This window comes from Mercenaria mercenaria, chromosome 1, assembly GCF_021730395.1.
Source record: "Mercenaria mercenaria strain notata chromosome 1, MADL_Memer_1, whole genome shotgun sequence".
NCBI lineage: Eukaryota > Metazoa > Mollusca > Bivalvia > Venerida > Veneridae > Mercenaria > Mercenaria mercenaria.
Window position 1 is genome coordinate 13,287,522 of NC_069361.1, and position 13,256 is coordinate 13,300,777.

Below are 13,256 nucleotides of genomic sequence, written 5' to 3' on the forward strand. Positions count from 1 at the left end.
GGCGTGAATTAGATGAGCTAATAAAGGTTGCCGAAAAACTTTAACCAAGAAAGCTCACGCCGACGCTGATGCCAGGGTGAGTAGAGCTAAAAATGATGAATGTTCTTTTTTTTACAGAGCTGTTTTACAGGGGTATGAGACACTAGAAGTGATATCTTTAGTTGTAAACTTGAGTTATGATCCAAAAGGAGTAAGCTTCAATCACCCTGTTATAAGTTTTTAAAATAACATTAGATTCTGTATTGGTTCTAGAGATATTCAAGAAAACTACTGGAATGATCTGACTGGACATTTTTTTAGTGCATAAAAGCAAAGTCAGAGTTATGAAACCTGGTATGCGAAATTGTGTAATGATCTTTAAAAGCCTCAAAATAATACTTGTATGGATTCCAGAGATAATCAAAGAAAACAACACAGCAATGACGACACATTTTTGAATGCAAAAAGGGAAATAATAAAACATGGTATTTGAACATGTGATATGTTCCTTAAAACTTGTTTTAAGTTTCAAAGTAATATCTGCATTGGTTCCAGAGATATTCAATGAAAACAATTCAGGACAGATGGGACAAAGTGATTCCTATATAGCCACCTAAACCTTGTTTGCTGAAGATGAGCATAATCATTTATTTACAGTTTATAACATATTAACAGTTTGTAGCCAAAGTATATGTACTTACTACAATTTACAAAGAATATCTTCCACTACCAAGTCAGTTTTATAAAACACAAAACAAAAGTATGTCTTACTTATAAAATCCAGTAGCTGAAAGACTTATCCTATTTATATATGCTGACTTTATCCAATCCTCCCATGTTCCTTTGGGATTTTCCAGCATTATTGGTTCCAGTCGCTCTAAGAGGGTCTTGCATGCATTCTATTTTAACAAGGAACAAAATGAAAGAACTGGAAGAAATAATTAGGAACAAGAGGACCATGATGGTCCTGAATCGCTCACCTCTTCCCACATGACCCAGTTTTGAGTATGACGTCGTTTTTTCTATTATTTGATATAGTGACCTAGTTTTTGAGCTCATGTGACCCAGTTTTGAACTTGACCTAGATATTATCAAGATAAAAATTCTGACCAATTTTCATGAAGATCCATTGAAAAATATGGTCTCTAGGTTTTTCTATTATCTGACCTATTGACCTAGTTTTCGAAGGTATGTGACCCTGTTTTGAACTTTACCTAGATATCATCAAGGTGAACATTCTCACTAATTTTCATGAAGATCTCATGAAAAATATGGCCTCTAGAGAGGTCACAAGGTTTTTCTATTCTTATACCTACTGGCCTGGTTTTTGACCGCACATGACCCAGTTTCGAAACTGACCTAGATATCATCAAGGTGAACATTCAGATCAATTTTCATGAAGATCCATTGAAAAATATGGCCTCTAGTGAGGTAAAAAGATTTTAATAATTTTAGACCTACTGACCTAGTTTTTGACCACAGTTGACTCAGTTTCGAACTTGACCTAGATATCATCAAGATGAACATTCAGACCAACTTTCATACAGATCCCATGAAAAGTATGGCCTCTAGAGAGGTCACAAGGTTTTTTATTATTTGACCTACTGACCTAGTTTTTTATGGCACGTGACCCAGTTTCGAACTTGATCTAGATATCATCAAGGTGAACGTTCTGACCAATTTTCATGAAGATGTCATGAAATATATGGCCTCTAGAGAGGTCACAAGTTTTTTCTATTTTTAGATCTACTGACCTAGTTTTTGATAGCACGTGACCCAGTTTCGAACTTGACCTAGATATCATCAAGATGAACATTCAGACCAATTTTCATACAGATCCAATGAAAAATATGGCCTTTAGAGAGGTCACAAGGTTTTTCTAATATTTGACCTACTGACCTAGTTTTTGATGGCATGTGACCGAGTTTTGAACTTGACCTAGATATCATCAAGGTGAACGTTCTGACCAATTTTCATGAAGATCTTATGAAATATATGGCCTCTAGAGAGGTCACAAGGTTTTTCTATTTTTAGACCTACTGACCTAGTTTTTGATGGCACGTGACCCAGTTTCGAACTTGACCTAGATATCATCAAGATGAACATTCTGACCAACTTTCATAAAGATCCCATGAAAAATGTGACCTCTAGAGTGGTCACAAGGTTTTTCTATTTTTAGACCTACTGACCTAGTTTTTGACCGCACGTGACCCAGTTTCAAACTTGACCTAGATATCATCAAGATGAACATTCTGATTAACTTTCATGAAGATCTCATGAAAAATGTGACCTCTAGAGTGGTCACAAGGTTTTTCTATTTTTAGACCTACTGACCTAGTTTTTGACCGTACGTGACCCAGTTTCGAACTTGACCTAGATATCATCAAGATGAACATTCTGACCAATTTTCATAAAGATCCCATGAAAAATGTGACCCCTAGAGTGGTCACAAGCAAAAGTTTACGGACGCACGGACTGACGGACGCATGGACGGACGACGGACACCGCGCGATCACAAAAGCTCACCTTGTCACTTTGTGACAGGTGAGCTAAAAAGATATTTCCACAATATTTTATCATGCTCTTCCACATCACATTTCAACCTGATAGACATGCTAAAAGCCCCTTATCAACAATTCGCAGATAATGCTTCATTTAAATAGAAAGTGGAGCATCTCCTAATTATATGAATTGTATATCATTACTCAATACAACATTAAAGTTACCATTAACATAATTATATCTTACAATGACTGCCATGCCATTGAGATCAGAACCACAACTTGCAGCCGTCGGCGATGTATTAGGTACAGTATTGGTACCCACTTCACTTGTATGAATCTTCGAAGCTGGAATCCGTAGAGCTCTGCTTGCAACCTATATCAAACATAATACGTCGGATAAAAAAAGCCTTCATTTCATTGGCAACAGAGCCGTGTTATGTTTTTAATTATCTTGTCTAAAGTAACTTCTAATGTCAATGTACATTCAATGTACATTCTACAAACCACATAAAATGTTAGAAATCACATTTTTTGTAAACATACACATCTCAAAATTCTAACTAAGTTGCAGCATTTACAACAATTTGCTTAGCACTAACCTGTAACATTTTAGTATGTTGCCCCTGTCTGATCTCCACAACAGCGGCTGTCTTACCTGTATTATCTCACTATGAAAGTCTTTGTCCCATATCATTTCAGCATGTAAGCCCCATTCCATCTCTACACCAGAATGGGTCTTCCCTGTATCATTTATGAAAGTAGTCCCTGTCCTATCTCTAAAACATCATAGGTATTCTCTGTATCATTCTAGTATGTATTCTCTGCCATGCCTCTCCATCAGTATGTGCCCCCGACCCATAATTTTAATATAAAACACCTGCCCCATCTTAACGTCAGTATGTACCTTCCTTTATCATTTAAGTTACTCCTGTCCCAGCCCTACAATAGCATTAGTCTTACCAGTATCGTTTTAGTATGTAGCCAAAATCCCCCTTCAAAATCACCTGGACTTTATCTCTTTAAGGCATGCAGTCCCTGCCCATGTCTACACCAGCATGTATTTTACATGTACCATTTAAATATGTAGCCCCTGTCCCATCTCTACAACAGCATGGGTCTTAATTGTACCATTTGAGTAGGTAACTACTGCCTGCCATCTCTCTACAATAACATTGCTCTTACCTGAAACATTTTAGTACGTAGCCCCTGTCAAGTTTCTACAACAGCATCAACCTTACCTTTATTGTTTTAGTATGAAGTCCCCGTCCGATTTCTACAACAGCATGGGCTTTACCTGTATCATTTAGTATGTAGCCCCGACCCATTCATACAACAGCATAGGTCTTACCAGTATAGTTTAAGTTCTTTGACCATGTCACATTTCTACAACAGTATGAGCCTTACCTTTATCATTTTTGTATATAGCCCCTGTCCCATTCATACAACAGCATAGGTCTTACCTGTATACATTGTAGTTTAAAGTACTTATACCCTGCCCCATTTCTACAACAGCATGGGCTTTACCTGATCATTTTGTATGTACTAGCCCTTGTCCCATTCATACAACAACATAGGTCTTACCTGTATAGTTTCAAGTACTTATACCCTGCTCCATTTCTACAACAGCATGGGTTTTACCTTATCATTTTGTAGGTAGCCCCTGTCCAATTCATACAACAGCATAGGTCTTACCTGTATAGTTTCAAGTACTTATACCCTGCCCCATTTCTACAACAGCATGGGTTTTACCTTATCATTTTGTATGTACTAGCCCCTGTCCCATTCATACAACAGCATAGGTCTTACCTGTATAGTTTCAAGTACTTATACCCTGCCCCATTTCTACAACAGCATGGGATTTACCTTATCATTTTGTAGGTAGCCCCTGTCCCATTCATACAAGAGCATAGGTCTTACCTGTATAGTTTCAAGTACTTAAACCCTGCCCCATTTCTATGACAACATGGGCCTTACCTTATAATTTTAGTATGTAGCCACTGTCCTATTCCTACAACAGTGTGCCTTACCTGTATGGTTATAGTATGCAGCCGCTGTCCATTCCTATAACAACATAGGTTTTACCTGTATAGTTTCAACCACTAAGACCCTGTCCAATTTCTACAACAGCATGGGACTTACCTGTATCATTTTAGTGTGTAGCCCCTGACCCATCTCTACACCAGCATGGGTCAACAACACTGACCCATCCATATATATATGCACTAAAGCACCAGCCTAGAATTGTAACAATACACATTTTCACATAGGTATATCATCAGAAACAATATTTAAAATCAATGCTTAGCATATCTTCACTCTTCACTTTCATACAACATGGACAAAAAATAGTGTAAACTTACTCACCTCTAGACTGTATACGCTCAAAACCTAATATAACTGTATCATTTCCTCTTTACATACACAGACTATTATAATCATTCACTACATGTTTGGAAAGTCTAGCAACACTCTATCATTCACTATATATGTAAAAAGCCTAAAATAATCCATTAATTAACTCTAATGCTCCAAACCTAGGATAACCTTACCATCCCTTTCATATTTGCACAAAGCCTAGCATAATTTTATCATTACTCTTTTCCACCAAAGGCAATCATAACCTTATCATAAACTCCATAATATATGTGCAAAACCTAGCATAATCTCATCATTCATTACATTTGTACAAAGGCTATTTATTATGATAATACGAAGTCTAACTTAACTTTACCATTCGCTCTACATGTACATCTCCAGTTATAGTAATAACTTACAACTGCATTAGCACTTGTATATACATGGCATATACTATTCTTACCAGTATCCCTAAATACTCTACATTGCAGGATCTAAAAAGGTAATTTTTGTCATGCCCTACCTATCACCTTTACAATAAAAGCAACATGTTTACCAGCATATCATGTAACAACTTTGCCAGATAGCACTGAAAGCAACAATTGTGCTCAAAATCAAGAACAAGTTTTTTTCCTACCAACTACAACCAATATTAAGCATGATAAAGAAAAAACCTGTTTGTTAAATAATTATCATATATATACATTTTGTTTATATATTGAAACATAAATAAACTAAGACTGTCTTTTTAATTTTGGTGAAATTGTTCTATCTCTAAATCAAATTCATTGTCATTATAATACATTAGATTTTTTTGTTAACTCTTACTGATTATCTCTTTATCCCCAAAACTTAAGCAGTATTACTGTAACCGACTTTTTACCTCCTACCATGATATTTGTTTCTGATTTTGGCAAACTTGTATCACCTTAAAGCAAGCAAACATATTAAATTTAGTATTTGCAACCTCGGCATACAGCATATGGAGTATTAAGGTCAATGCTATCGTAAGCTTAAAAACAAAGGAAGGAAGAATTTCATACTCCAGCATACAAGTAACCAATTATTTCTTCCCTGATCTCTTATGTCTAGAGAGGCATTTAAAAATTTTAAGCAATGAAAAGCACGACCTCTGTATTAGTAGCAAACAGCTTTCCAAGCGAGTAAGCTCTGTGATTTTATATTTTCAATGAGGTCAACTGGGCAGGCCTTAAGGCGTAGTACACAGCTGGCCATATGGTACAAAACAGATATATCTATAACTGTCCTAACCATTACCCTGTTAAATTTCTATAATGAACTTGCCCATCTTTTAATTTAGACAGAACCATTAACTATTAAAAGGGGTGCTTACAAAAAAGATACTGTCTGAATGACAAACAGAATGTGCAGGCTGATCATGATCTACACTGGTCACAAAAATCGTGTCCAGCATGATAAGGGTAAAGTTGTCAATCTTTCAATCTGGACAGTACCATTAACTGTTAAAAGGGGTGCTTACTCAAAAATGTCATCAGAAGTAGAAGTTTTCCACTCATTATACAAACTGACTGGAGGCCCTATTTTTCAAGTCAGTCTGGCAAAAATCATGCATACTACCCTATCTTTTTGTATTTGCTAAATCTTTTTCAGGTACAATGCTTCTGTTTTCACAAAATTTTCATTTTCACTGATGTCAAATCAGCAAGCTTTAAGCAATAACAGCTTCACTAGGGCCTACCGAACAAGCTCTCGCTGAGGCCTGCTGAGCAAGCTTTAAGCAGTAAGAGCTTTAGAAGAGTCAACACTGAACAAGGTCTCACTGAGGCCTGATGAGCAAGCTTAAGGCAGTTGCAACTTAACTAGGGCCTGCTGAACAAGGTCTCACTGAGGCCTGCTGAGCAAGCTTTAGGCAGTTGCAACTTAACTAGGGTCTGCTGAACAAGGTCTCACTGAGGCCTGCTGAACAAGCTTTAGGCAGTTGCAACTTAACTAGGGTCTGCTGAACAAGGTCTCACTGAGGCCTGCTGAACAAGCTTTAGGCAGTTGCAACTTAACTAGGGTCTACTGAACAAGGTCTTACTGAGGCCTGCTGAACAAGCTTTAGGCAGTTGCAACTTAACTAGGGTCTTCTGAACAAGGTCTTACTGAGGCCTGCTGAGCAAGCTTTAGGCAGTTGCAACTTAACTAGGGTCTACTGAACAAGGTCTTACTGAGGCCTGCTGAACAAGCTTTAGGCAGTTGCAACTTAACTAGGGTCTTCTGAACAAGGTCTCACTGAGGCCTGCTGAACAAGCTTTAGGCAGTTGCAACTTAACTAGGGTCTTCTGAACAAGGTCTCACTGAGGCCTGCTGAACAAGCTTTAGGCAGTTGCAACTTAACTAGGGTCTTCTGAACAAGGTCTTACTGAGGCCTGCTGAGCAAGCTTTAGGCAGTTGCAACTTAACTAGGGTCTGCTGAACAAGGTCTTACTGAGGCCTGCTGAGCAAGCTTTAGGCAGTTGCAACTTAACTAGGGTCTGCTGAACAAGGTCTTACTGAGGCCTGCTGAACAAGCTTTAGGCAGTTGCAACTTAACTAGGATCTGCTGAACAAGGTCTTACTGAGGCCTGCTGAGCAAGCTTTAGGCAGTTGCAACTTAACTAGGGTCTGCTGAACAAGGTCTTACTGAGGCCTGCTGAGCAAGCTTTAGGCAGTTGCAACTTAACTAGGGTCTACTGAACAAGGTCTTACTGAGGCCTGCTGAGCAAGCTTTAGGCAGTTGCAACTTAACTAGGGTCTTCTGAACAAGGTCTTACTGAGGCCTGCTGAACAAGCTTTAGGCAGTTGCAACTTAACTAGAGTCTACTGAACAAGGTCTCACTGAGGCCTGCTGAACAAGCTTTAGGCAGTTGCAACTTAACTAGGGTCTTCTGAACAAGGTCTCACTGAGGCCTGCTGAACAAGCTTTAGGCAGTTGCAACTTAACTAGGGTCTACTGAACAAGGTCTCACTGAGGCCTGCTGAACAAGCTTTAGGCAGTTGCAACTTAACTAGGGTCTTCTGAACAAGGTCTCACTGAGGCCTGCTGAACAAGCTTTAGGCAGTTGCAACTTAACTAGAGTCTACTGAACAAGGTCTCACTGAGGCCTGCTGAACAAGCTTTAGGCAGTTGCAACTTAACTAGGGTCTACTGAACAAGGTCTCACTGAGGCCTGCTGAACAAGCTTTAGGCAGTTGCAACTTAACTAGGGTCTTCTGAACAAGGTCTCACTGAGGCCTGCTGAGCAAGCTTTAGGCAGTTGCAACTTAACTAGGGTCTTCTGAACAAGGTCTTACTGAGGCCTGCTGAGCAAGCTTTAAGCTGTTACAGCTTAACTAGGGCCTACTGAACAAGCTCTAAATGAGGCAGCCTGCTGAGCAAGCTTTAAGCAGTAAAAGCTTTAAAAGGGCCTACAGAGCAAGCTCTCACTAAGGTCAGCTGAGAAAGTTTTAAGTAATAACAGCTTCACTTGAGCCTACTGATCAAGCCATCACTGAGGCCTGCTGAGCAAGCTTGAAGTAGTAACAACTGAACTAAGGCCTACTGATGAAGCTCTCACTGGGGCCTACTGATCAAGCTCTCACTGAGATCTGCTGAGCAAGTTCTCGCTGAAACCTGCCGAAGCTTGTAGTAATAGCTGCAATGGGGCCTCCTGGGCATGCCCTAACCATGGCCTACTGAGCAAATTTTTAGCAGTAAAAACACTTAACTGGAGCCTACAGATCAAGCTCTCACTGAGGCCTACTGAAGCTCGTAGTAATAGCTGCAAGCTGTACTATATTTAACCTAATAAATACATAACCTATAAACAAATAATTAGTTGTCATTTACAGTATGAGAATCATCTGGCATTGGGGTGTGAGATAGGTTTTGCCAGAATGGGTAGGATCCCCGAAAATGCCAGTGTGCAAGAATACATCACATCAAACATAAAAACCAGTCCCTTTACCTTTAAATACAGAAAGCAGTGAATTTTGTTTTGATTAATACCAACAAGGATTATAATTACCAACAAGTGTATAAATACCAGTAATACCAGTAAAAGCACCACTACATGGCAACATCTCTGCTCTTATATAGCAGCCTTGTGGTAAAAATCATAGAAAACTTAACACACCTGATTTAAAGCTACCTGATTTAAAAATAGTGCTGTATAAGCAATTCCAAACTTTGTTGGTACTATAGTGATGCCTCTTTTCTTCCAACGATTTTCACTGAAATAAATACAACAAAACACATAGTAACAGAACAAAGGTAAGTTGGCAACAATAATGTCATAATGCTTTAACAATATAATGTTTCAGCTAAAATTTCCAAGTTTCTAACAAAATTTCAATAACCAAACTTCAAAATTCAAAACAGTTTAAAAATGTGCTCAAATGACAGATCTGATCTTGTCTGGAGAAACGTTTAAAAGAAGAATATAGAATATCAACAAGAACAGTGTTATTACTTAATGGGGAGTTAATAAACATATTAAAAACAACTTGGCAAATGACAGGGAATTAACATGTTGAAAAACAACTTGGCCATTGACAAAGATTAAAACACACATTGAGCTTGGCCATAGACAAGAAGTTAATAAATATTGGTCATTAAGGAGGAGTTAATAAATATGTTGAAAAACAACTTGGCCATTGAGGAGGAGTTAAATGATATTTAGAAAAACAACTTGGCCATAAAGAGGGAGTTGATAATGAGCTTGCTATGTGCAGTAAATGCAAAGCACTCATCAACTGACAGATGAACAGACCAAAAATACAATGGTTATAAACCCTCATGATCAAACTGCCTAGAAAAGACATGCAGCTTTTGTGAAGTTCATGTTTGTTGAATTGCAGTCACAATAACACAAATGGGGTCATACGGCATACATCAACTTTCCAAGCCAACACGGGCAGTGCGCTCAAATATTCAAAAATGTTTACCAAGGAGGCGTGGTTTTTTTTATGCAGTAATTGGAGTTGGTAGTGGGTGGGAGTGTATGTATGACAGGTTCTTACAATATAGGTTAGCATGAGAAATACAAAAATAAGTATTTGGAGGTGGGTGGATGATACATGTGAAGAAGAGTGTAAAGATGTGATGAGGGTGGAAATAGAGATACTAAGAACTATCTGAGATAAAGTTGTTCTGAGAAATGTTAAATTAAATAGTTCTGGAAGGTTGGGAGTAGAGTAGAACTTTGGGGTGATGAGGAACATTAAGAAGTGTTAGAAGGGAAGCAAAAGGGGAATGAGGCAGCAGGCTTGCAATGACATCTAAGAAATAGTATATTTCTGAGAAAAATAAGTTAGTATGACAGTGTACATTTTTTGTTTCATTATTTTTTTGGTCTGGTTGAAGGGGAGTGTCTTAGAAGCTGATGGGAGGGGTGTATGAGTGATCCTAAAAAAACATGACACATGCAGGAAACCATAAGAGATATTGAATTAAGTAAATGTAAGAAATGTCTTATTATGAAATGTAAGTGAAACTGATAAGTATGCCATAAAACTTCTGCTAATATTTTAACAAAATCTGAACCCAATGACCTTGACCTTTGAAATACCTGGCTCTAAACCAAAAGATGACAGCCTCTTACAAAGACCATTCCTTATGTGAGGTTTGATGAATATTGGGGCAGTAGTTCAGCTGAAACAGTGAGATTAGAAAGCTTGCTGTAAGATTTTTACCAGCAATATTATCTGAGCTTTGAGGTACCCGGCTCATTAACTTTTAAATGTCTGCCCCTTACCAAGTCAAAAAGGGCATAACATTTCAAAATAGTAAAACAGAGATATGGGACCTGTGCATTGCTCGTCAAATCATCACAGTGAAAAAAGTGTGTGAAGTTTTAATCCATTAACACAAGTGGTTACTGAGATACAAGCATACATACAATTTAACCTAATATTGCCAGTCAAAAAAGGGGCATAATTTGTACAAATACAAAAACCTGATATGGAACACACATAAAGCAGTCAGATTATCACAGTGAATAAAAGTGAAATTTCAATCAATTCCTACAAGCTTACATACAGAAGTTAATCAAAAAGGGTTGCCGGCCCCAACTCCACAAATGGCTTAATGATATATTTATCCCTATTCTTCAAATATTCAATCTTAAAAATATCTGGTATTTCCTAGATTCTACAAACAAACCTGTTGAAAATATCCACTTCCTTTTTACGTCTGAAATAATCACTCTGGTTCAAGCACTCATCCCAACACCTCTGTACAGTACAATGTTCTAATAGCTGACCATAGTGAGTTCTGTCCCCTTCCTGGTATAGATTTAACTCCCTTACCTGAAAAATTGAAGGTAACTGTAAAATTCTTGTCACACAAAATAATGAGGAAATCAGGCTTTTTAACAAAAAAAAAAGATAAATATTTTGTAGTTTAAACATAACAATAAAATTTCTATTTATTTTTCCTCTGTTTTATGTCAACTGACACAGTTCATAGCATATGGTTCAGCTGTCATGAGGATAACCACAGATAACTCCTGGAGAGGCATCTGAGGTTCTCCTGCATGACAGCTGAACCTGGGTACAAACTATAGTCTTTTACAAGCTAGTCTCACAACTTCCTCACATAATAATATTATTTTCTCACCTTGATTGGTGAAACACCCAAGGTATATGCCACATCAGTGATACACTGTTCCACAACCATCATTCCCTGTGGTCCTCCAAACCCTCGGAAAGCTGTGTTAGATGATATATTGGTTCTACATACATGACCCGTGGTACTTAGGTTTGGAATCTTGTAGGCATTGTCCGAGTGAAACATGGCACGATGCATTACCTACAATTATATAGCAATAACAAATCAGGTAATGAATTGAAAATCACTGAATTCAACATATGAACATTTCAACTAAATACACGTTTATTGGAAAAAATTGCAGCTAAAACAGATCATGAGCCGTTCTGATATTTATGTTTATATGCTGAAACCCCTGGTAGAGCTCTCAAAATTGTCCGCTTATGGTTTTGAGAGTAAACGGCAAGTCTGCTATTAATTCACTCTCTTGCATTCTATTCCTCCACAGGATCTTCTTATAGATTTCAATAACAAATGTGGCCCTTGTTTTACTTTTAAAATATATATTTCTCCTTCTGTTTACTGTTCTGTTATCTGCATTTTTAGTGACTTTTTCAAAAGTTTTGGATGAAAATTATGGATGGATCAAATGCTTGAACATTTGTGAGAAATGCATATATTTGAAATGCAATTTTCAAGTTTAAATATTTGCAAAAATCATTTATGAGCATTTCTTCTGATTTCTAGCGACTTCAATTTTTACTAAATATTTAAATGTGAGAAAACCAGAAAATCTTCTATCAGTAATTAAGTTAAATGCTCAATATTCCTCCTTTGTTTAACTCAGTGTAATGATGTGTTGTTTGTGTAAATTACAGATCAAAAACTAGAGTTGTCACAGAAGTGACGAATTATACCCTTACAATATGGCCTTGTCACAGAACTAAGCCAATGTCAAAGCAGAACTTGCTTGACCTTTGACCTGCTGCTCAGTAGAGGTCATATGCTGGTCCAGATCAACCTCCCTATGAAGTTTCATGATCCTCGGCACAAGCGTTCTTAAGTTATTGTACGGAAAAAGGTTTAAAATGTTCCAGGTCATCCTGACCTTTGAACTTGGGACCTCAAAATCAATATGGGTCATCTGCTGGTCAAGACCAACCTCCCTATCAAGTTTCATGATCCTAGTCCCAAGCATTCTGAAGTTATTGTCCAATAATCGTTTAAATGTTTCTGGTCACTGTGACCTTGACCTGTGACCTACTGACCTCAAAATCATTAGGGGTCATCTGATGGTCATAACCAACCTCCCTATCAATTTTCATGATCCTACGCCCAAGCGTTCTCAAGTTATCATCCAAAAACCGTTTAACTGTTTTGTGTTATTGTGACCTTGACATTTGACCTACTGACCTCAAAGTCGTATTTGACCTGTATTTTATGATGTTACACCTATGTACCAAAATTTATCATCCTAGGCCCAAGCGTTCTCAAGTTATCATCCGGAAACCGTTTAACTGTTCAGGGTCACTGTGACCTTGACCTTTGACCTACTGTCTCAAAGTCGAACTTGACCTGTATTTTATCATGTTACACCTATTTACAAAAATTTATGATCCTAGGCCCAAGCGCTCTCGTTATCATCTGGAAACCATTTATCTGTTCAGGGTCACTGTAACCTTGACTTTTGACCAACTGACCCCAAAGTCGAACCTGACCTGTATTTTATCATGTTACACCTGTGTACCAAAATTTATCATCCTAGGCCTAAGCATTCTCAAGTTACCATCCGGAAACCGTTTAACTGTTCAGGGTCACTGTGACCTTGACCTTTGACCTACTAACCTCAAAGTCGAACTTGACCTGTATTTTATCATGTTACACCT

The 13,256-nt window shown here is 37.8% G+C and overlaps 1 protein-coding gene across 2 annotated transcripts in view; it reads right to left on the reverse strand.

Annotated features, from left to right (window-relative positions):
- The window catches only part of LOC128556121 (xanthine dehydrogenase/oxidase-like), a 102,784-nt gene that overhangs the window by 16,292 nt on the left and 73,236 nt on the right, over window positions 1-13,256 (reverse strand). Inside the window, exons 23-28 of one of the 2 annotated variants that reach the window (XM_053540052.1) lie at window positions 11,440-11,631; window positions 10,984-11,129; window positions 8,972-9,053; window positions 4,623-4,718; window positions 2,728-2,856; window positions 751-878 (exon numbers count right to left, since the gene is read on the reverse strand). In XM_053540052.1, coding sequence (XP_053396027.1) covers window positions 751-878; window positions 2,728-2,856; window positions 4,623-4,718; window positions 8,972-9,053; window positions 10,984-11,129; window positions 11,440-11,631 — 773 coding nt within the window. Of the gene's footprint in view, window positions 1-750; window positions 879-2,727; window positions 2,857-4,622; window positions 4,719-8,956; window positions 9,054-10,983; window positions 11,130-11,439; window positions 11,632-13,256 lie in introns of both variants that reach the window. The other variant, XM_053540046.1, reaches the window with a different exon arrangement.